We start from the raw sequence: 26,029 nt of genomic DNA on the forward strand, positions 1-26,029 counted from the left end.
GACCAGATAGGCAAGGAACACTATTCTTCCCTGAATGGGGATGCACAGCAGAGGTGTTGGTCAGGAATGATGAGGCCAACTGTTAAAAACATTGCCGGAAGGAAGTATACCACAGTCCACGAGCTTGCACTAATCCAAGTGATACCAAGTTAACTGTGGAATTAAAATCATCTGAAATTGCAAAAGCTGGCCATTATAAAAGGTGACCACTAAACCACTGGATTTCAGTAAAAACCCATATGGTTCATGATGGCCAGCCTCACACAGCTTAGCTTTTATGTGATTCCAGATCACCGTTGCTGTTGAATCGTCAATGGCTCAGTGAAATGACCCAGCAATCCACTCAATCCTCCAGGCCAATCAGGGCTAGCTTGTACATGCCAGCCCCACTGTGATGCCCAGAATGTGAAGACCAAATAAGTATCAAAACACAGCAGAGGACAAAATTAATGTGATGCAGGTCAATGGGATGAGGCAGAATAACATTTTGGCACAGACAAGAGGGGCCACAGGCTTGCTTCTGTGCTGCACTGTTCTATGGTTCCACTTACTTTTATCAGGGCTGTTTTCATTGATGTGGATAAGGGCAAAAGCTGGTTTGATTTCAACAATAACTGAAACAACATTTTGCTCTTTGCAGTAACAAATCATGGCTTGTCTCTTTCCATATGTTCTGTACCCTTTATATCTGTGGAAAATGTAGTCTATGATACATTCTTTCCCAAAGAAAGAGTCTGTGCTTAAATCGCAATGCAACTGCAGTATACACATCCCTGCAATATGGAAGCATTGTGTTTTCTGAGAAGGCGATCCACAGTGAGTTCATGTTAGTCACCAGTCATGTTTCATCCAGCTACTATGGCTTTGCAGAATTGACTTTCTGATCTACATTTTGGCACTGATAACATTTTTGCTGAAATCTAATTAAGGTCTAATGCCTTTTCAATCACAGAATTATTATTAACTTGTGAAGACCATTAAGAGAAAACAACCCCCTCTTTATTATTTACACTGCTGGCCTGGAAAACACCTTGACGTATTTTTCTCAACCAACACAGAACATTTTGGTTCAATTTAGCTGTGCAAGATAAAATGAGACTAATAACTGCACTGAGAGTAGGAGATGAACTGTGAAATAAGGACAATGAGCTAATGGACAATGTGATGATAGAAAAAAATAATGAAGATCCAAACGATAAGGATGTCACACAGAAAAAGGGCAAAGTTCAGTGAGAGAAGGAGGAAACGAGATGAGGAGTTCACAAATAGCAAACTGAACATTAACTGGGAGTCTTCAGTTAAGAGATGGATATAATAAAGCTAATTCCTGCATTACAAAGGAAGGGCGACATTGAAAAGATGGGTTTGGACAAGGTTTTTTTTTAAACAACAAATTGGAAACTTAAATAAAGAGGCACACATTAAGATAAAAGTCAGCACAACCTGAAAAAATTGCAATGAAGAGACAAAGAGGCAGTGAAGATATTAAATCGGGTGACAGAAATGTGATAATTATGACAAATAACACAAAAGGCACAAATGAGGCACCTTCTGCACATTGCAAAGATCTGGAACAATGAAGTAGAATGGTGCAGAAGCACTCTGAAGTTGTGGTGTGATTTCTTTTCTCGTCAATATTTATCAATAACAATTGAAATGAGAATCCAGATGGTTTTATGGAGAGGAGCAATTGCAGTGAAAAAAATAATGCAGAAAATACACTAAAGGTTGTGAGCACAATTTCCAAGTGCAGACACGCACATTTGGGGACAGTAAGAAAGACACCCCAGCTTGAATTTATCTGAGAATCCAGACAGCAAGAATAAATTAGTGAGCATTTAAAGATGGATGGGCTAATTGAGAACAACCAATGTGTCTGACAATCTTAAAGGAATGATATTGAAAAAGTGACCAATGAGATTGATCAAGATAATAGCGTGAATATGCATATAGATTTTCAGATAGATTTAGATAAGGTCACTCTCAAAGAGATGGCAATGAACCATGTTGTATGGGCAAATGCAGCAAAAATGTTCAGGAGCTTATTTGATCAAAGGAATGCGCAAGGTTAGTGTCTGGATATGTTATTTTGGTATCTCCACTCGGCAGGAATGAACAACAGTGTGGGCAGTGGTTCTGTTAGGAGCTTCAGCTGTTTTGTATGTGCAAGGTGTAGCTATAGCATCTTCAGTCACTTGTCTCTCCTGTATTGTGGTGGTGCAACAATTAATTTCCGACTAGTAATTCAGAGGCCTGGACTACCAACCTAGAGATCCCATAATGTGAAATTTAAATCCAGTTGATCACCTGGAATTTGCAACAACCACTCTTATTAATGATGACCACCATGTCAGTGAAATCGCATCTAGACTGTTCTGGTTTCTTTCTTCTTTTCTTCTTTGGCTTGGCTTCGCGGACGAAGATTTATGGAGGGGTATGTCCACGTCTGCTGCAGGCTCATTGGTGACTTCAAGTCCGATGAGGGACAGGCAGGCACGGTTGCAGCGGTTGCAAGGGAATATTGGTTGGTTGGGGTTGGGTGTTGGGTTTTTCCTCCTTTGTCTTTTGTCAGTGAGGTGGGCTCTGCGGTCTTCCTCAAAGGAGGTTGCTGCCCGCCAAACTGTGAGGCGCCAAGATGCACGGTTGGTGGTGATATCAGCCCACTGGCGGTGGTCAATGTGGCAGGCACCAAGAGATTTCTTTAAGCAGTCCTTGTACCTCTTCTTTGGTGCACCTCTGTCTCGGTGGCCAGTGGAGAGCTCGCCATAGAACACGATCTTGGGAAGGCGATGGTCCTCCATTCTGGAGACGTGATCCACCCAGCACAGTTGGGTCTTCAGCAGCATGGATTCAATGCTTGCGGACTCTGCCAGCTCGAGTACTTCGATGTTGGTAATGAAGTAATTCCAATGAATGTTGAGTAATGGAGCAGAGACAGCGCTGATGAAAGCGTTCTAGGAGCCGTAGGTGATGCCGGTAGAGGACCCATGATTCAGAGCTGAACAGGAGTGTGGGTATGACAATGGCTCTGTACACGCTGATCTTTGTGTGTTTCTTCAGGTGGTTGTTTTTCCAGACTCTTTTGTGTAGTCTTCCAAAGGCGCTATTTGCCTTGGCGAGTCTGTTGTCTATCTCTTTGTCGATCCTTGCATCAGATGAAATGGTGCAGCCAAGGTAGGTAAACTGGTTGACTCTTTTGAGTTCAGTGTGCCCGATGGAGATGTGGGGGGGCTGGTGGTCATGGTGGGGAGCTGGCTGATGGAGGACCTCAGTTTTCTTCAGGCTGACTTCCAGGCCAAACATTTTGGCAGTTTCCGCAAAACAGGACGTCATGCGCTGGAGAGCTGGCTCTGAATGGGCGACTAAAGCGGCATCGTCTGCAAAGAGTAGTTCACGGACAAGTTGCTCTTGTGTCTTGGTGTGGGCTTGCAGGTGCCTCAGATTGAAGAGACTGCCATCCGTGCGGTACCTTGTTGGTTCTGGTTTACACTTGGGAAAATGAGCGCTCCCTCTGAAAAGGCTGATGACACAAGAGTAGGTAGTTTCTGCAAGCAAGGGATCATAAGGACATAAATGATATCAGGGAAATGTCAGGGAGGTGATGGTTACAATATCAAATGGAAGTATAAGATGGTACATTTTGAGAATGTGATGAATGAGGTAAAATACTCAGTGAAATGATGCCAAAGATATATCAGGATGAAGAAATATCTCAAGTTCCTTCAGACAAAATTGCTGACAAAAAAATTGGCATTTTTGAAAAAGAAAATGTCCTGTTTCTTTTCTCACTAATAACTTGGAATATATGGATTGAAGAGGTGCAGATAAAATTCTCCAAGGCAATATCCAAGCCAGGGTACTGCACACTGTTTCTCCTTAAAATGACTTTGAATTCAACAAAGTGCGGGTTAAAGAAAGTGAAACCTGGATGAAATGAGGGCACTGGAAAGAAGTGAAGATATCTTTGATTAGACCAAGGCTTGTAAGAGAATAAAGGACTTTACCACGAAGAATGAATCAGATGCATCCTTTCAGGATACAACAGATAAGGATAAGGAAAAATACAGGATAATGAAGAGAACTTGAAGTCACAGGATTGGATTAATTGCTCTTCAAAGAACCAGCACATGGAAAACCATCTTTTGCACTTCAAGCCTATTGCAGAGTTAAAGACACCAGGAATGCCTTCATTTCTCAAACTATTGTCCTTACTGAGCAATACACTTGGTAATTAAATACAACTCTCCCATCTCCAAAATTTTAGAGATGCATGTGTTAATTATCCACATTGTAATTAATACATTTCCAGACAGACTGACCCTGCCACAACCACATCACATCTATCTGAATGAATATTTCTTTCACACAAAAAGATTATTAAATAAAATAACTTCTTTGAGAACAAATAAACTCTGAATAAAAAACAAACTAATTCTGGCATAACTTTAATCCCTCTGAAACCTTTGGAGACTGATCTTTTCATATGATTAGCTTCAGCAATCTTTTGCTGTTTCTATTTGTGCACAATTCTCCACATAGAAGCCCCCTCCCCCACCAGATGAGGGTAATGATGACATTAGTTGCAAGTCCGATTTTGAAGTGGCCAAATTTGGATATATTTTGCATATTCTCTCCCTTCACCTATTCTCCCATTCTCATCGCATTCATTTTTCAGAGATTGTCAGTGAATTGTAGTCATCCAACTGATCATTTTTAAGGTTGCTTTCCCCTGCATGGATGACCCTGCCTCTGTTCCATCTTATTCCTTTTTCCTAATTCAAATTCATTGACTTCATGACACAGGGCACCAAGGATATTTTCAATAATGATGACAATTAAGTCAGACACATGATTGAAATGTCCTCAGCACTTTAGATCCAAGCCATGCTTCATGTTTCCTGGCTCAGGAAAGCCATGTAAGAGTCCACATGACATACTATAGTTTCAAACAACTTTGACCTACATTCCAGCATCCACAATTACAACACAGAACATGACAACACAGCCCTCTGGCCCATGCTGTTGGGCCAACCTTTGGAAACCTCCACACCAATTGAGGTTTTATCTTACCTCACACCCTAACCTTGTATTTTTCTTATATCCATGTGCCTATCTAAAAGTATTTTGAATGTCTCAACTGTACCAGCCTCTACCATGATCCCTAGAAATGCATTCCAGGCACCCACCATTTTCTGAGTAAAATAAAATACCTCTAACATAGAACTATAGAATGTTACAGAACAAAAAACAGGCCATTCAGCCCTTCTAGCTTGTGCCAACCATCACTCCGCTGGTCCCATTAAACTGCTCCCATTCCATGACCCTCCAGGCCTCTCCCATCCATGTATTTATACAATTTATCCTTAAAACTTAAGATCGAGCCTGCATTCACCAATCAGATGGCAGCTCATTTCCACATACCCACCACTGAGTGAAGAAATTTTCCCTAATGTTCCCTATAAACCCTTTCCCTTTCAGCTTAAAACTATGACCTTTTGTATTTATCTCCCCAATCGAAGTGGAAAAAGCCTATTTGCATCCATTCTGTCGATACCTCTAATAATCTTGTAAACCTCTATCAAATCTCCCCTCATTCTTCTTCACTCCAAGGAATAAAGCCCTATCCTATTTAATTTTTCCCTGTAACTCAATTCCTGAAGACCTGGCAACATCCCAGCAAATTTTATTGATATCCTTCCTGTAGTTAGGCAACCAGAACTGCATACAATATTCCAATGTCTTAAAAAACTTCAACTCCTATACTCAGTACTTTGATTTATAAAGGCTAAGATGCCAAAGACTTTCTTTACAACCCTGTCCACCTGCCACACCACTTTTAGGGAACAATACATCTGTATTTCCAGATCTCTTGGCTCCTCCACACTCCTCATCAACTCCTACTATTTACTGTGTATGTCCTACCTTGGTTTTCCCTTCCAAAGTGCATCACCTCACACTTGTTTGTCTGCATTAAACTCCATCTGCCATTTTTTGGCCCATTCTCCTAGCTGGTCCAGGTCCCTCTGCAATCTTTGAAAATCTTCCTCATTGTCCACAACACCTCCTATCTTTGTGTTATCAGCAAACTTGCTGATCCAATTTACCACATTATCATCAAGATAATTGATATAGACAATAAACAACATCTCCCCTAAACTTTCCTCACTTTTCTTAAATAGATGACCTCTGGTATTGACCATTGCTAACCTGGAAAAAAGGAGCTGGCTGTCCTCCCTATCCAGGCCCCTTGTAGACATCTATTAAATCCCCACTCTTGCTTTATATGACATGTTCTCCAATCCAGGCAATGTCCTGGTACATCTTCTTTGCTCCTTCTTCAAAGCATCCTTCCTATACCAAGGTGACCAGAACTGAATGCAATACTCCAAGTGTGGTGTAACCACAGTTCTATGGAGCTGTAACATTATCTCATGGCACTTGAACTCAATCCCCCATTAATAAAGGTAAACACACCATGTGCCTTCTTAAGTATCAATTTCCATGGCAACCCTGAGTTATCTATGGATCTGGACCCCGACCTCTCTGTTCCTCCACACTGTTAAGTATCCTGTCATTAACCACACACCCTGCCTTCAAGTTCGACCTTCCGAATTGCATCACTTCTGTCTTCTCTGGATTGAACTCCCTTTGCCACTTCCCTGCCCAATTCTGCATCCTCTCTATATTCTGTTCTAACATACAACAACCTTCTACATAATATACAGCACCTCCAACGTTTGTATAATCTTCAAACTTGCTAACCCATCTCTCCAATTCTTTATCTAAGTAGATGGAGGCAATACATTCAAACCTCGGTCAAGTCAATGCATTCAAATCAATCAATCTCTGACTTAGCCCGTTGCATCTTCCTATGTAGCAGGCTGCAGCGTAAGGCAAGAAGTGATTGGTCAGATTGAATTTGGAGGGAGAAGAAGAAGAATGGAAAAAATCTCAATGTTTTCCCAGGTAGGATGACAACTATTCAGCTCGCATGAGATGTCCATTTGTCTTCAATGTTCAGAGACTGTCAGTAGGAGAACAAAGCAATCAGTTTCTTCTCTGAATCATCCTTCTGTGAGTGATCATGATTATTTTAGCAAAGAAATATTAAGTGGTTCCAAGATTGCACTGAGCTGATATTAGTGGAACAAAATGAGTTTATGGCACTGCTTTCTTTTTAATTACTGTCAGTCCATGAATCAGAAGGAAGTCATTACAGATCTACTCCAAGCACTTTGCATGATTAATATAGTCACATATCTGGAAAGTATATGAAATATTAAAACACAGTCCTCCAGAGATCAGTCCTATTAAAATATCATGCAATTTACCAATCCTACTCCAAGAGATAAAAAAGTCACAGTTGTACACTAACTGTTAGTGGGGCAACATTCTGAATGTTCAGACATCCTCCTGGGACCAAACTGCTCACAAGCTCGATGTAAGAGCCAAAGGTGTGTTGTTTATTGTTGTTGGTTTGGCTGCGGGTGTGGGTGGTGTCCTGGGGTCCGGAGGCTAAACGCATTCTGTTTCTTCCACTACGCACACATGCTATTCACTTCAGTTGTTGGCACATGCACGGATGTTTTGTGGGGTTGGGGAGTAGTTAACCCATGTTGACTGCTATGCTGGGTTAGAGATGGAGAGGGTGTGCAAGGCTCCGATATTTTCTATTGACCATTAGCACATTACCACAGTTGTTATTAGATACGATAGAAATGACCACATTATCATGGATGGTACCATTAGTCATGTTAGCAAGGACATTATTGTTACCAAATTCATGGACATTACAATGATCGTTACCACATTATGAGTCCCTTTTTGTTCACTAATAAACAGAAATAAAGCAGAAAGAAAGGAAGCAGCTGAAAATAGTGCTGTAGCCTCTGTTCTGACAAGTGGTCTTACTGGGGCTGGCAAAGTTAACTGCAAACTCTCAATCGTCCCGGCACAAGTTAAGGCCAGGAAGGGGAATGCAACAGTGCATACTTATGCATTTCTCAGTGAAGCGATCTCCCAATCTACGACCGCTATGGACTTTGCTATGAATTTGTTCTAACGCGCCACAGATAAGAGCCCACTTAGCCTCGAAGTGGGCTTTTTATGGATAATAGTTGCTACATTTTAGTCAACAAAAAATAGCCGATTCTGCAACAGAACTGCATGAATGCCTTGAATGTCAAAGTTTTGGAATGAATGGACATTGCTGGAACATTTGGACTGTCTCCCCTCTTCGGTTTGGAGCGATACTGAAAACAATATGGTGGCCATGTTGGAAATGCCGAGTGCAGGCTTCTGACAGCAATCTGCCTCCATCGGTCTAAGCATCAGCCACAGAGAGGTCCAGGACTTCTAATCCGAGAACCAAATGTCCTAACAATACGCTGGTGGAATGATTTGCCAAGAATCACAGCGATATTATTGACGGCTGCTTTGGTGTAAACTTTCTTGTTGACAGCAGCATATCAAAGTCATCAGAAGCAGTAGGCTTACATTTGTGGATCCCTGTGTATTTTTTGCAAGTTTGAACATGGTTTGGATGTGCTGCCACTTGCCCATTGGGTACTTGATTTTGGGCTTGCGTTGTGCGCGCTTGGCGCTCGAGCTCAGTGGACGATTGGAGAGAGATACGTAAAATGGCCACCACCACTGCTGCTGCTGCCGGCATCGCCATGGAGGCGCGATGTATCACAGACTTACGGGCCATAGATCTCAAATCAGAACTGAAGTGGCAGAACCAAGGTACAAGTGGTGTCAAAAGCATTCTCATTGCAAGGCTGAAACAGGCAATAGAAGAAGAGGTGGATTTGGTTGATGGGAATGAAGATTCTGCAGACAACGTCGACTGAATTTAAAGTCAACAACTTGGAAATGGCTGTAGGTGTGTCACAAAATGGTGGGGAAGAGGATGAAAATGCAAAGTGAATGCAAAATGCAAGTGCAGTTCAAACTAGAGAGAGAATCAAGTATGAAGACAACATCTGACATGCAGGATGAAATACAACCAGATGACAGTGAGTCAAATGTTAGAAGCAGGAAAAGCAAAAGAAGTTCTGGTTCAAGCTCCAGAGTTTCCAGTACAACCTCTGAATGTATAAAGGCTGAGGCTGAAGTGGCTGCTCTTGTTGCATGACAAAAATTGTGCAATAATCGACCAAAGTTGCTTTTGGATAAATACGCCTTGAAAGAGCAACTGGGCAGCTGGAGTTGGAAGCAAATGTTGCTGCTACTATGGCCAAAATGAAGGTACTAGGAGCCTTAATGGGATCCCATGTTTGAGGTAACTTATCTGTAGTGTCTGATGGTATGGAGATATATCTTGAGAAAGGAAAACAGGAAAAAAAACACAATGTTAAGGCAGATCCTTTTGTACCACAGTTACAAGACATGCATAAACACGGACAAATCCTCCCAAGGCACGGTGTTTCCAATCCACAAATACCAATAATAACAACCGCAGACAGAACTGTAGCTCAATTCCAATCTCTCACCACAGCTCCCTTGACACTTTAGTCAAGCGTCAGAAATCCGGGTGAACAGGCATGTGTGATATCTCTAGCTGCATTACCTGCTACAAGCAACGGTGAACAGAGCAACATATTCTTAGCCATGGAAAGGCAAATTAAATCACTGCATTATTAATCCAGCTACATTGTCTTTGATGCCCAAGAAGGAGATTCAAGTTTTTGATGGTGACCTACTTCAGTACCAAGCGTTCAATAAATCCTTTACACACAGTATTGAAAGCAAGAACAAAAACCCCAGAGATTATTTCTATTATTTGGAACAGTACACAGGACAGTGAAGAGAGCATGTAAGGAGTTGCTTACACGTGGCCTCGGACAGAGGATTTGGGGAGGGTAAGTCTTTACTACAGGAGCATTTTGGCAATGAGCATGAAATTGCTACAGCTTAAATGGAGAAGGCTCTTTCATATCATCAATAAAACCGGATGACACAAAGGCTCTACAGGCATACGTCTTTCTAAGAGGATGTGGTGATGCCATGGAAGATATTAACTACATGCTTGACCTTGTCATGCCTGTTAATATGCTAGTCATCAGAAGGAAGTTGCTCTACCGGAGAACTGTCACCTGTGATTTCTGGGAAAAAAGACAATCAAAGAGTTATCTTTAAGGATATGGTGGATTTCCTTGAAAGGCAAGTGCAGATTGCAAACTGATCCTGTATATGGAGATATCAAAGACACTCCAACAGTGAGCAAAGAGGTAAGAAGGTCCAAGTCACAGCCTCATCCAAGAATAAAAGGAAGTATCTTTGCAGATAAGGAAAAAGATAAAGGAATGAAGGGAAAGGAGAGTTTGCCTGTTGTGAAGAGGTGTCGTTTTGTGGAGGTGGACATGCTTTGGAAATGTGTCCACAGTTGGAAAAGAGGGCGCAAAGGGAGAAAAATCACTTTCCTACAAGAAAATGGAGTATGTTTTGTCTGTCTCTGTAAAGCGCACATCTGTCAAAGTTGGAGGGAACGACTCAACTGCAACATATGTGGTTTTAAAGCATCCCAGAAATCTGCACATCCACTAAAGAAGAAAGGGCTGAGCAGAGATGGAGGAGGTAACGGAAAACAGTGCTGTCACCTCTGTTCTGACAAGTTGGTCTTACTGGGGCCGGTGAGGATATCTGCAAACTCTCACTAATGTCTGTACAAGTCACGGCCAGGAAGGGGATCTCCCAGTCTGCAACCGGTCTCTCTGATGTAGAGAAGGCCACAAAGGGAGCACCAGATACAATAAATCAGTCCTGTGGATGTACAAGTAAAGTACCGTGGTGATGGAGGTGGTGTGGGCACGAGTATTGCATCTCCTGTGAACCCTTGGCACCTTCCCCTGAGGATGCAGGAGGTGCAACACTCATTTGAAAAGGGCAGTAGCATGGACGCTTAGACTTAAAGGACTGCTCCTGTTTCATGGTAGAAAGAGGAAACAAGCCGTGGGGTTCTTGCTCAACTTCATCCAGATAACACCCATCAGAGAGATCGGCCACAAAAGGAGACGGGGAATCTTGAGACTCAGGAAATGGTTGAAGAACTGGCAAATGCTGAAATGGAGATAATCTGCTTTTGCCAGAAGAAGAGATTTGATGATGAAATCTCAAGTCTGAGTAAAGGAATTGAATGTTAAAGGGACTAACCATATTCGTTAAACTCAACCCCATTCTGGAAAATGATGTATTGAGAGTTGGGGGGGGGGGCGACTTAGCAGAGCAGCAATGCCAGAAGAAATGAAACATCCTGTCCTACTGACCAAAGATGTTCACATTTCTGATCTAATTCCTTGACATGTTCATGAAGAAGTGGGTCGTGGTGGTCGCAACCATGTTATCCAGACTACGCCAAAAATATTGGATTGCTGGTGCCACTGTGTGAATCAGAAAAATTGTGTCAAAAGGTGTTGTTTGTCAGCATGTAAATACTCCTCCTGGACAACACTAGATGGCAGATTTGCCCCTGGACAGGGTCTCTCCCGATGAGCCTCCCTTGATATATGATGGTGGATTATTTTGGACCCTTTGGTGTGAAGTGTGGAAGGAGTGTTGTGAAGTGCTATGGGGTTATTTTCACATGTTCAGTGTAAGAGCAATTCACATTGAAGTGGCATCATCACTTGACACAGACTCTTTCATCAATGCCCTTCAGCATTTTACAGCCAGACATGGTCAAGTGAAAGGACTTGCAGGGAACTGGAATTCAGTGTCTGTGTATTGTTCAGATGGTTGACTCCTGCCCTGGTTCCACCCTGACCTACCCCAATATAAACCCATGTTTTCCCGCCTTACCTCAGATTCAGCTGAGGACTATTGTATCTACCGGCCATTGATTGTAAGCTATTAAAAGCGTTTTTGTAATCCTCACTTGTCTCTGAGTCCAATCAGTCGTGTTACAATTTTAATAGCTTAACTTTTAAAAATTTTTTTTATTTTTCACACTATGAACCATACTGACCAAAATACACACAAACATTTCCCTCTTGAATATACACAGTCATTTTCTCCCCTTTTCCCCCCTCCCTTCCCTCCTTCCTTCACCGCCCCTCCCCACCCACTCAACATTCAACATATATGATACATTAAACCCATTAAACAATGTCATCACACAATGAAAATAAACAAGAAATTTGTGTCTTCTACTTTTACATACTGGGTCAGTTCATTTCATCTTCTTCTCATTCTGTCATTTTAGGTGGTGGAGGTCCATGGTAGGACTTCTCTGTTGTGTTCCATGTACGGTTCCCAAATTTGTTCAAATACTGTGATGTTATTTCTTAAATTATATGTTATTTTTTCCAATGGAATACATTTATTCATTTCTATGTACCATTGCTGTACTCTCAGGCTATCTTCTAATTTTCAGGTTGATATTATACATTTTTTTGTTACAGCTAAGGCTATCATAATAAATCTTTTTTGTGCTCCATCCAAATCGAGTCCAAGTTCTTTACTTCTTATATTACTTAAAAGAAAGATCTCTGGATTTTTTGGTATGTTGCTTTTTGTGATTTTATTTAATACCTGATTTAGATCTTCCCAAAACTTTTCCATGTTCTCACATGCCCAAATTGCATGTACTGTTGTTCCCGTTTCCTTCTTACAGCGAAAACATCTGTCTGATACTGTTGGGTCTCATTTATTTAACTTTTGGGGCATGGTGTATAGCCTGTGTAACCAATTATATTGTATCATGCGTAACCTCGTGTTTATTGTATTTCTCATAGTTCCGGAGCATAGCTTTTCCCATGTTTCATTCTTTATCTTTATGTTTAGATCTTGTTCCCATTTTTGTTTGGGTTTACAGATTGTTTCCTCGTTCTCTTTCTCTTGCAGTTTGATGTACATGTTTGTTATAAATCTTTTAATTATCATTGTGTCTGTAATCACATATTCAAAATTGCTTCCTTCTGGTAACCTCAGCCTGCTTCCCAATTTGTCCTCCAAGTAGGTTTTCAGTTGGTGGTATGCAAACATTGTATGGTGAGTTATACCATATTTGTACTTCATTTGTTCAAAAGATAATAATTTATTTCCCGAAAAACAATGTTCTATTCTTTTGATCCCTTTTCTCTCCCATTCTCTAAAGGAAAGGTTATCTATTGTGAAAGGGATTAGTTGATTTTGCGTCAATATTAATTTTGGTAGTTGATAATATATTTTATTCCTTTCTATGTGAATCTTCTTCCAAATGTTGAGCAGATGGTGCAGTACTGGTGAATTCCTATGTTGCATCATCTTTTCATCCCACTTATATAGTATATGTTCAGGTACCTTCTTCCCTATTTTATCCAGCTCTAATCTGGTCCAATCTGGTTTTTCCCTTGTCTGATAAAAATCTGATAGGTATCTTAATTGTGCTGCTCTATAATAATTCTTAAAGTTTGGTAGCTGTAAGCCCCCTTGTTTGTACCATTCTGTTAATTTATCTAGTGCTATCCTCGGTTTCCCCCCTTTCCATAAGAATTTCCTTATTATTTTCTTTAGCTCCTTGAAGAATTTTTCTGTTAGGTGAATTGGTAACGATTGGAATAGGTATTGTATCCTTGGGAAGATATTCATTTTAATGCAATTTACCCTTCCTATCAGTGTTAGTGGTAAATCTTTCCAATATTCTAAGTCGTCTTGTAATTTCTTCATTAATGGCTGATAATTTAGTTTGTATAGATGGCCTAGATTATTATCTAGTTGTATACCTAGGTATCAGATTGCTTGTGTTTGTCATCTAAATGGTGATTCTTTCTTAAAACTTTGTGAAATCCGCATTATTCATTGGCATCGCTTCACTTTTATTTGCATTGATCTTGTACCCCATTACTTCTCCGTATTCCTTCAATTTCTTATGTAATTCTTTTATTGATATTTCTGGTTCTGTTAAGTATACTATGACGTCATCTGCAAATAGACTGATTTTATATTCTTTCTCTTTTATTTTTATCCCTCTTATTTTATTTTATGTTTTTATCAGTTCTGCCAGTGGTTCTATAGCTAACGCGAACAGTGAGGGAGATAGTGGACATCCCTGCCTAGTTGACCTGCTTAAATTAAATTGGTTTGATATATATCCATTTACTGTCACCTTCACCAATGGTCCCTTATATAATGCTTTAATCCAATTAATATATTTCTCTGGTAGGTTGAACTTCTGTAGTACTTTGAATAAATAATTCCATTCTACTCTGTCAAAGGCTTTCTCTGCGTCTAAGGCAACCACCACTGTTGGCGTCTTGTTTCATTGTACTGCATGGATTAAGTTAATGAACTTACAGATATTGTCCGCTGCTCGTCTTTTCTTAATAAATCCGGTTTGATCTAGTTTTACTATTTTTGGTACACAGTCAGCCAATCTGTTTGCTAATAGTTTAGCTATTATCTTATAATCTGTGTTAAGTAGAGATATTGGTCTATACAATGCTAGTGTTAGTGGATCTTTCCCCGTCTTTGGTATTACTGTAATTATTGCTGTTTTGCATGAATCTGGCATGTTTTGTGTTTCTTCAATCTAGTTCATTACTTCCAGGAGAGGAGGAATTAATGTCTTTAAATGTTTTATAGAATTCTATTGGGAGTCCGTCCTCTCCCGGCATTTTATTGTTTGGTAATTTTATTAATATATCCTGTATTTCCTCTATTTCAAATAATTTTATTAATTTATTTTGCTCCTCTTGCAATTTCGGTAGTTCAATTTTAGCTAGAAACTCATCTATTTTGTCTTCTTTCCCTTCATTCTCAGTTCAATATAATTGCTCATAGAATTCCTTGAAGTTTTCATTGATATCCGTTGGGTTATATGTAATTTGTTTGTCATTTTTCCTTGATGCCAATACCGTTCTTTTAGTTTGTTCTGTCTTAAGCTGCCAAGCTAGTATTTTGTGCGTTTTTTTCTCCTAGCTCATAATACTGTTTTGTCTTCATTATGTTCTTCTCCACCTTGTATGTTTGTAGTGTTTCATATTCTATTTTTTTGTCCACCAATTCTCTTCTTTTTGTTGTATCTTCCCTTGTTGCTAATTCTTTTTCTGTACTTGCTATTTCCCTTTCCAGCTGTTCTATTTCCTGATTATCTGCCCTCTGATGAACGTTTTCATTGCATCCCATAGTATAAATTTATCTTTCACTGATTCCGTATTTATTTCAAAGTACATTTTAATTTGTCGCTCAATGAATTCTCTAAAATCCTGTCTTTTAAGTAGCATGGAGTTTAATCTCCATCTATACGTTCTCGGTGGGATGTCCTCCAGCTCTATTGCTAAGAACAGGGGTGAGTGATCAGATAACAATCTAACTTTATATTTCATTTTTCTAACTCTCCCTTGGATGTGGGCTGACAACAGGAACAGGTCTATCCTTGAGTATGTTTTGTGTCTACCCAAATAATATGAGTATTCCTTCTCTTTTGGCTGTTGTCTCCTCCATATATCCAAAAGTTGCATTTCCTGCATCGATTTAACCATAAATTTGGTTACTTTGTTCTTTCTGCTAGTCTTTTGTCCAGTTTTGTCCATCTTTGAGTCCAAATTAAGATTAAAGTCCCCTCCTATCAGTATATTCCCCTGCGTATCTGCAATCTTCAAAAAGATATCTTGCATAAATTTTTGATCCTCTTTATTAGGTGCATATACATTGAGCAAATTCCAGAGTTCTGAATATATCTGCCACTTTATCATAACATACCTCCCTGCTGGATCTATTATTTCCTCCTCTATTTTGATTGGTACATTTTTATTGATTAATATAGCTACTCCTCTGGCTTTTGAATTATGTGATGCTGCCGTTACATGCCCTACCCAGTCTCTTCTTAATTTCTTGTGTTCCACTTCAGTTAGATGTGTTTCCTGCACGAATGCTGCATCAATTTTTTCTTTCTTCAGTAAATTTAACTGCCTCTTCCTTTTGATTTGGTTATGTATTCCATTAATATTTATAGTCATATAGTTCAACATGGCCATTTCATACTTTGTTTACCATTCATTTCCGCTTCCTCATCACCATCTTTCCTCCTTATCCATTTCTGTTTTCTTTTTTTGAACACACTGTAAGACAACACTTCTAAAACATAAAATATTTCCACTATTCCCACATCTAAAATTCCCTTAACCCCAAATGTCCCCCCCTTCTCTGAGTTACCCCTTGTCCCTTGCCGGGCAACCACAACTCCCCTCTCCATTTGGATTGCGAACCCACTCGCAAGCATCAACTGATTTTGCAGTGACTGTTATTCTCTCCCACCCAGCCCCCTTCAGAAAAGACTTTTATCTTCACATATAACAAAGCTCACCCTCTTAATTCCCTCCTTACTTCCTTTACTCCCTTTCTTCCCCTTCTTAGTTCTTACTTGTACATTATTTTTCTTCTTTATATGAAGTTTGTTGTCAATCTTGTTCTTGTTACATCTCTTCATCTCTCTGTCTGTTTTGCAGGCATTCTGCAAATTCTCGTGATTTCTCCGGATCCGAGAACAGTCTGCTTTGCTGCCCCGGGATAACTATTTTAAGCACCGCTAGATATCTTAACATAAATTTATAGCCTTTCTTCAAAAGGATCGATTTTGTTGCGTTAAACTCCTTCCTCTTCTTCTGGAGCTCAAAACTTATGTCTGGGTAGAAAATTTTTTTTGACCTTTGTATTCCAGTGGCTTTTAGTCTTCTCTCATTTTTTTCATTGCCTTCAATATATTTTCTCTTGTCGTATATCTCAGGAATTTTACTAGAATGGATCTTGGTTTTTGTTGTGGCTGTGGTTTTGGGGCTAATGTTCTGTGTGCCCTTTCTATTTCCATTCCTTCCTGTATTTCTGGCACTCCTCGGACCCTGGGGATCCATTCTTTTATAAATTCTTTCATATCTTTGCCTTCTTCATCTTCCTTCAGGCCCACAATCTTTATATTTTCCTATTATAGTTTTCCATTATATCCATCTTCTGAGCTAATAACTCCTGTGTTTCTTTAACTTTTTTATCAGTTTCTTCCAATTTTCTTTTTAAGTCATCCACTTCCATTTCTACGGCTGTTTCTCATTCTTCCACTTTGTCTACCCTTTTCTCTATTTCTGTCATGACCATCTCTAATCTACTCACTTTTTCTTCTGTACCTTTTATTCTTCTTTTTATTTCATCAAATTCTCATATCTGCCATTCTTTTACTGCTTCCATATATTCTTGAAATTTTTTAAATCTATGTACAGTCCATTCCCTTTATCTTCTATTTGTCTGTGCAGAGCTTGATATTCTCCTTCTTCTTCTTCTGTGTCTGCTCTAGGGTTTGTGTCTTCTTGTCTTCCTTGTATCTGTGTCTCTTCTGACTTTCTTGTTGGGCTGTTTGTCTCAGTTTGTTGGGTATTTTTAAAAAAATTATGGTGTCTTGATGTTGGTCCTCTTCTTCTGGGCTGGTTATCTGTTGTGTCTCTGATTTCCTTTTTTCATTCTCCTCCCTCCCGTTCCCGTTATTCTCTGTATCTTCCCGCTGGGAGCCCTGCTGTCGGGTCTTTCTCAGCTGTTCAAGCTGTGAAGTTCCACTCCACAGCTGGTCCCCCCCTCCCGTCGGTGTTGTCTTGGTTGTGCGCATCGTACATGCGTGATTCCTCGTGCGTGCGCATCGCACATGTGTGATCCCTTGCGCATGTGTGGTTGCGCACCTCTGTTTGGCTCCGTGAGCCATCTTTGTAGTCCTGTGTTCAGTGGGTTGTGACCCTACGGGGTTTCCACTGACCTCAGGGAGTGGGCTCCTCTTTCCACGGTGGGTCCCTGCTTCTTCGTACAGGTAAGGTCTTCACCTTTCTCTTCCGGCATCTTTCCTTCTTCTTTTCTTCCTGTTGTTTTTGGCTTTTCTTTCTTTGGTGCCATTTCCTCCACACCTTTATTTTTTATTTGTTGTGGTTTGTGTGTCTGGAGCTTTGCCTTTTCTTTACTTTTTTCCTTCTTTTCTGGGGAGGGTTGGTATTCTCCTACTGGCCACTACTCGTTGGAGCGCTTGTGACCCTGCAGCCCCAGCACCGACCACTGTGGCCACGCATGACCAGAGGTGCTTCTTCTGTGGACAGGCACAGCACCCACGCACCCGATGTCCTGCAAAGGACTCCGTGCATTCAGGATGTGGTAAGCAAGTTGATTGAGTGAAGACCTGCCAGGCTAAAGGGAACCCAAAGAGGACGACCTCGTGTCAAACCGGGAATCATTGCTCAACCCATGCCCGAGTCCTGAAGGACTGACCTCCGCCTCTCTGTTCTGTTTGTCACCAGCATCTTGCTATGCCTCGTGGCGGGACCCACCACCGGAAGTGAAGCATCAAGCGAAGCCACAGATGCCATCTTGCCGCACTTGAGGTCAGCACCATCTAGTCTGTCATCAGATCAAGATGGAGGGTGGCCATCCTTCCATGCCTCGTGGTTGGTGCCATCTTGTCTACCCGCGGGCCAAGAGGAGAGAGTTGACATCAGCATGGGAAGCAACGGGGTCCGGAGCACTAGCATCGGTCGTCCTGATCAGGCAATACCTCACCAGGAGACAACGTGATCATCATGGATGATTCAGTGCTTTGAAACTCCTGGCTAACTGGAAAAATTGTTGAGACCATTCTGGACAAAAAGAGACTTGTTCATCAGGTTCAGATCAAGACCAAAACCGTGTTTCTGAACAGACCCATCATCAAAGCCTGCCTTCTACAGGAGACGGAGGAACATTGACAAGCCCAAAACTGACTTTATTTTGTTGTTTCTTTGGATCTTGTCTCTTGCCCACAACACAGACTACAGACTTTACTGGTCCAGGGTGGTGGTAAAGATCACTCTTTTCAAGGCGATGTGCTGGTAACTTTGCCTTATGAAGAATGAAGAAAGAAGATCTACACAATATTGGAATTTACTGTATTTGATTGTTATTTATAATTGTGTAATTGGATGGCAGTCTCTTCAATCTGAGGCGCCTGCAAGCTCACACCAAGACACAAGAGAAACTTGTCCGTGAACTACTCTTTGCAGACGATGCCGCTTTAGTTGCCCATTCAGAGCCAGCTCTTCAGCGCTTGACGTCCTGCTTTGCGGAAACTGCCAAAATGTTTGGCCTGGAAGTCAGCCTGAAGAAAACTGAGGTCCACCATCAGCCAGCTCCCCACCATGATTACCAGCCCCCCCACATCTCCATCGGGCACACAAAACTCAAAACGGTCAACCAGTTTACCTATCTCGGCTGCACCATTTCATCAGATGCAAGGATCGACAATGAGATAGACAACAGACTCGCCAAGGCAAATAGCGCCTTTGGAAGACTACACAAAAGAGTCTGGAAAAACAACCAACTGAAAAACCTCACAAAGATAAGCGTATACAGAGCCGTTGTCATACCCACACTCCTGTTCGGCTCCGAATCATGGGTCCTCTACCGGCACCACCTACGGCTCCTAGAACGCTTCCACCAGCGTTGTCTCCGCTCCATCCTCAACATCCATTGGAGCGCTTACATCCCTAACGTCGAAGTACTCGAGAAGGCAGAGGTCGACAGCATCGAGTCCACGCTGCTGAAGATCCAGCTGCGCTGGATGGGTCACGTCTCCAGAATGGAGGACCATCGCCTTCCCAAGATCGTGTTATATGGCGAGCTCTCCACTGGCCACCGTGACAGAGGTGCACCAAAGAAAAGGTACAAGGACTGCCTAAAGAAATCTCTTGGTGCCTGCCACATTGACCACCGCCAGTGGGCTGATATCGCCTCAAACCGTGCATCTTGGCGCCTCACAGTTTGGCGGGCAGCAACCTCCTTTGAAGAAGACCGCAGAGCCTACCTCACTGACAAAAGGCAAAGGAGGAAAAACCCAACACCCAACCCCAACCCACCAATTTTCCCCTGCAACCGCTGCAATCGTGTCTGCCTGTCCCGCATCGGACTTGTCAGCCACAAACGAGCCTGCAGCTGACGTGGACTTTTTACCCCCTCCATAAATCTTCGTCCGCGAAGCCAAGCCAAAGAAAGAAGATAATTGTGTAATTATTATTTGAAACTGCCTTTTTGTACACTATTTTAATTTATTTTTGTAAGATGGTTCATATGAATGTTCGCTCCATGACGCTGCTGCAAAACAAATTTCATGACTTGTTCATGACAATAAATTCTGATTCTGGTTAGTGGACTGATGTGAGGTTTCACAGCTGTTTACTGCGTTAAATTACGTTGAATTAACAACACACAAATCATCTATCCAGGCCAGCTAATGACTATGATGGATGCCATTCCATACAATCTCCTTCACCGCACTTCCTTCTGCTTCTTCAATGCTCTTACATTGAGCTTTCATTTGAATGCACACGCACTATCTGTCTCAACCACTCCATGTAACAGGAAATTCCACTCCTTCATCACACATGATTAAAATAACATTTCTTTTGAATTTCCTTTTAGATTTATGACGACTCTAATTTTAATTTTAAAATAAATAAAGATAGTGTACAAAAAGCCAGTTTCTTAAGTTAATTGATCTGGCCAGGATAGGAACAGATCTCAAAGGCAAGGCAATACATGACCTGCAGTTCATGCTCAATTCTCCCACAACCTTCCACCACTAGGAAATTAAACCCAGTGCTCCCTGGCATTTCACTTCCGGACACCAAATAACCAATATAGAACCTATAAAGTATTGTACATATGCAAATGGCTCTTGCCCCATTGATATGGCTCATGAAGGTTCTTGGCTTGGTTACAGAGCCTGATCTCCCTCCATCCCAGGCTGGCTCTCCTGGACTTCAAGCAGTTCCCTTTCTTTCACTCTGGGATTTTGCCACAATGCAGAATTGCTGAATGTGCAATGTGTTCTGAGCAACCAGTTTTGCTGGTCATGACTCTTTTGTTCTTGGCCAATTCTACGTATTCACTCTGGCACGTCCACCACTCGGATGGCACTCTCTCTCAGTTCCAGACCCATGACGCTCAGTGGGATCCTTCACACTAATTTAGACATATAGCATGGTTAAAGGCTCACCTGGCTCACGAACCTGTGCCTCAAAAGACATAAATTAACTTATGATCACTATTCATTTTTGAAGGATGGGAGGAAACTGGAGCCCCTGCTGGAAACTCACGTAGAACGTACAAACTTCTTATAGGCAGAAACAGATTTGAACCCAGGTCGCTGGCGCTCTAATAGCATTGGGGTGTAATAGCACTGCAATAACTACTATGCCATCCAGCGCCAAAGCAGTGTCTCATTTTCTATCTCTTCTCCTCCCGTAGTTCACTTCTACATTCTCCTCAGCATTTCTGCTACCAACTTTCCTCGGCTTGACTTAATGACTCATATGTGGGTAGGACTCAGTTCCCAATGTCCCTGAGCAAGCATTTTCATTTCACCATACATCGAGGTCGATGAACAGTTAGTCTTATGCAATGAACAAACAAATAAAGAATCCTCTTTGTTCATTTCCATGGATTTTATCCCATGTGTGCTCTTTATGTTGTCATGGGACAACTGAGTAACATTGTGGCTGACTTACAATGTCCACACACTTTTGATAAACAGCATGAGAATAAATATAATCAATAGATTATTATTTTACATAGTTGTTAAGGTTATCTAGACCTTCAGGAAATAGAAATAATAGTTTGCTAATACAACGGCAAACTTGAAATAAATTCCTCCTGCAGTAATTATTTTCCTTTGCCTGTTGTTTACAGAAATTATCTGGCAATAATTAGATATATGATTGAAAGTTATAAACCCTCTGAATTGAATGAAATGTCTATAAATACCCCCAACACCAGGAGTAAAGCAGATTCAAATAATTCTGCTGATTTTTTTTTCAAGCTTGTAATCAATCCATTTGAACATGTCCCTTGGGTGCTCAATTATCAAATACAGACAAGCCAATTGATATCCTTATGTGCAGTCACAGTATTAAAAGATGGCAATGCCATGATAGACTAAATATTTTCATTTCAATTAAAAAACTCTCCCTTTACTTGCTTGAATTCTTCTTGGTTATCCCCAGAACCAGATGATATTTCATTCCCCATCCATGTTATCTGAAGCTGAATCCCACACACTGATCATTCAGCGCCTCCTGGCCTACTTGAATTTTGCATTACCGGAACCTGAGGTCTTCACCACTGCATTAAATCCTTCAACAGCCTCACTCTGCCTCCAGTTCTCTTGCCATCTCCAGTGCACCTCTGACTCTTGGCTCTTGTGCAACTCTCCAAATTTGTTTTACAAGTGGCAAAATCTTAGGTCACCTCAATACGATTCTGCAGAATTTTATCCAAAAGTTCCTCAAACCCTGGCAAACTATTTTAATGCCACACACTATTGCCACAATGACACGTCTGTCCATGGACTCATGTGTTGCCAAAACAAGGCCACCTTATTCTTCTTCTTTACGAAGGGCCTAGGCCCGAAACATTGGTTACCTTTACTTCCTGTGGATTCTGCGTGACCTGCTGAATTTCTCCAGCATGTTTGTGTATTGGACTTGACCCCACCATCTGCAGATTTTTTTGTTTAACTTCATAATTCTCAATCTCCTTTCAGGCATTCATGCCTCATGCTGGCTGGTGCCAGCTTTCCACATGCTGAACAATGAAGCACCTTGAGCCTTTTTATTTGCTGCAACATTTGAACAATTTCTTGATATTTGCTCTCCTTGCACCTGTCTGACCCTCATGATGGCCAACGCACCACCTTCTCCCCTCACTAGACCTGCGTGCACTCTTCCAGCTCTCCTTGTGTTTCTCAGCTGTTAGTGACCCCAGTCTCTCTCCTAGCTTCATGCATTGAGTCCTCTCCTATCTTCCTTTCCTCCAGCCAGAACTGACATCATGCACACTCCCTACTCTTTCCTGCTCCTTCATTGCTGCCCAGGTGCTATGACTCCTGTTGCTTGGAGGACACACTAAGCTAGGTTAGATTGTGCACATCCTCACCCAAACCACCACATCATGAATTGTAGTCCCTTATACCACTGGAATATTACTTTAGATTTCCAGATGCTGATACACAGGTAACTGAATCCTCATAATTTATGCATTAAATACAGAAATTTAGCATCCAAAGAACTGCAGTGTTTCTTCTTTATTTGCCCCTACTCCAATTGAGTAGATATTTAGGATTCCCTCATATATAAATTGGTCAAGTCCTGGAGTTCTTCCCTTTTCCTTGCTTGCACTTTGTAATTAATGCATTACACCTGAAGAAACCTCAATTCTAATAAAGTATGAATGTTATAAAAATGTAAGAATTACAATAACACTGAATGTAATTGGAAGCATATTAACTTCATGTAAACAAATACTCACATTGGCTGAGGAAGTGGAGCACAGTTTGGTAACCCGTCAACACTGAAGGTTGTGGAATCACATCGACACCAGTCGTCGATGACGTCTCCGCCTCCTGAACACCACAGTAGGCTCAACATTGCTTCATAGATTGCCTAGAAGGATAAAATCTTGTTAGGCTGCAACACAGCTCCATAGCACTGAATATTGGTGACATGGTGTCAGCAGCAAACAGGTGAATTTGAAGATTGTGAGTGAAAGTCAATTTCTACAAGTTCCAGACCTCATATCTTCCATTATTGCTGAATCCATCACTTGAGAGTCGGCACCACCACCACAAAACAATTTCCCCACAAATTGCTCCACCTCAACTTAGGTGATAAATGTGGTTACATTCGTGTTCAGATAGATCCTATAGTTAACCTTAATGTGAGATCACTTCATTTGGTGATCTAGAAGAGCACTTCTGATATTAATCACATAATTTCTGCTGTTTAAATAGTTAGACATGTGTCATCCTCTTGTTCATCAACATGACTATTCTCAACCATGTATATTTTTCACCACTTTCTTTATAATGTTAACATTGGAGTACTTTTACTGAGAGCTTATGGCACTTAGCAAAAAAAAACTATTGCATAAAGAAAATGATTTGTTTTAGTTTAAAAAATATATTTATCACGCAGTAGAACACTCTGCCTGTCCATGAAACCTGTGCTACCTAATTACATTCACTTAACCAACAATCCCATATGTTTTCGGAGGGTGGGAGGAGCATCAGGAGAAAATCCACACAGGTCACGGAGAGAACATAGAAACTCCTTGCAGAAAGTGCTGGACTTGAACCTAGGTCACTGGTGCTGTAATAGTGTTGTCAGCTTTACAACTCCCAACCAAGTAGCATGCTCAAAGTAACCTTTCCTTTGCTGACATGACTCATGTCGCCTGTGTGATAGTACAGATCTATCACCAATGTACATAGTGTATATAGTTACTGTATCTAGACTGTGCTTACAGTGATTGGCTGAGAGCTAAGCCACACCTATTGTCTGGGCCTTAAAGGGGTGTGTCCCTAGCCAGGTCGGATCATTCTGGACTGGTCGGCCACCTGTGAAGACCTCCTGTCTTTTGCTAATAAAATTGTAGAGCTTGTCGAAAGAACCAAAGACTTGTTGATCCAAACCAAGGCTTTTATTAGCAAAAGACAGGAGCTCTTCACAGGTGGCCAACATCGCTGCTGCGACGCTGCACGCGATCGACAAGTCTGTCCCGTTTCAAGTCGAGAGCGATGCATCCGACTTTGCCCTGGCAGCCACCTTGAACCAGGCCGGTCGGCCTGTAGCCTTCTTCTCCAGAACCCTCCAGGGTCCGGAGAGTAGACACTCCTCGACCAAGAAGGAGGCCCAGGCCATAGTTGAACCGGTGCGTCGTTGGAGACATTACCTCGCTGGGAGGCGCTTTACACTGTTGACTGATCAACGCGCGGTCTCCTTCATGTTCAGCAACACCCAGCGTGGTAAGATAAAAAACGACAAAATCGCCAGATGGAGAATCGAACTCTCCATCTTTAACTATGACATCCTGTACCGGCCTGGTAAGCTCAACGACCCGCCTGACGTGCTCTCCAGGGGGACGTGCGCCAGCATACAGATGGACAGACTACGGAAACTCCATGAGGCGCTCTGTCATCCAGGGGTCACTAGGTTTGCTCACTTTGTCAAGGCGCGCAACCTACCCTACACAGTCGAGGAGATCCGCTCCATGACCCGAGCCTGTTCGGTGTGCGCTGAATGCAAGCCCCACTTCTTCCGTCCGGATAACTCATAGACTTTAAGGGGCCCCTACCGTCGACCAACCGTAATACCTACATCCTTACAGCCATTGACGAGTACTCCCGCTTCCCATTCGCTGTGGCCTGCCCAGACACTACTGCCACCTCAGTGATACAGGCCCTTCACAGTATTTTCGCCATCTTCGGGTACCCCAATTCCATCCACAGTGATAGGGGGTCCTCATTCATGAGCGCAGAGCTGCAACAGTACCTTCTGGAGTGTGGTATTGCTTCAAGCAGGACCACGAGCTATAACCCATGCGGCAACGGCCAGGTCGAGAGGGAGAATGCCACCATATGGAGAGTGGTTACACTGGCTCTCCGGTCTAAAGGTCTCCCCACCTCTCACTGGCAGGAGGTTCTCACTAGTGCCTTACACTCCATCCGCTCCCTCCTATGTACTGCAACAAATGCCACCCCCCACGAAAGGATGTTCCTTTTCCCGAGGAAATCCGAATCAGGAACCACTGTACCGGCATGGCTCACCGTCCCTGGCCCCGTCCTTTTGCGACGCCACGTCCGGCACTCAAAGAACGACCCCTTGGTCGACCGAGTGACTCTACTCCACGCGAACCCACATTACGCCTACGTTGAGTTCCCAGACTGGCGGGAGGACACTGTTTTGGTGCGGGACCTAGCTCAGGACGCGGTAGACCCAGCAAACCCCCCCAACCCAACCTTCTCCAACTCTTTATTCCCCAGGCCCCATGCCGCAACAGAAGGACCAACAGCACCACAATGACCCGGGCCACCCTGCCGACAACACGACTGGGGAATTGAGCGACGGAGCAGTCGCACCCGACGAGCCCGCTGGCGACACCACTCCAGCGACCCCAATCCCGGCACCACAGCGGTCACGCCGGATGGTCAGACCCCCTGACCGCTACAGTCCTTGACCTATCCCTTCCTTTCATTCTCTCCCTCGTTTTTGTTTTTTTC

At 42.1% G+C, this 26,029-nt stretch overlaps 1 protein-coding gene across 10 annotated transcripts in view; it reads right to left on the reverse strand.

Moving 5' to 3' along the window:
- astn1 (astrotactin 1) overlaps positions 1–26,029 on the reverse strand; it is a 2,519,376-nt gene that overhangs the window by 64,868 nt on the left and 2,428,479 nt on the right. For all 10 annotated transcript variants that reach the window (XM_069937468.1, XM_069937469.1, XM_069937467.1 and 7 more), the window contains one exon: positions 23,281–23,414. In XM_069937468.1, the coding sequence (XP_069793569.1) occupies positions 23,281–23,414 (134 nt within the window). The remainder of the gene's footprint in view (positions 1–23,280; positions 23,415–26,029) is intronic.

This window comes from Narcine bancroftii, chromosome 5 (genome assembly GCF_036971445.1).
Source record: "Narcine bancroftii isolate sNarBan1 chromosome 5, sNarBan1.hap1, whole genome shotgun sequence".
Classification (NCBI taxonomy): domain Eukaryota; kingdom Metazoa; phylum Chordata; class Chondrichthyes; order Torpediniformes; family Narcinidae; genus Narcine; species Narcine bancroftii.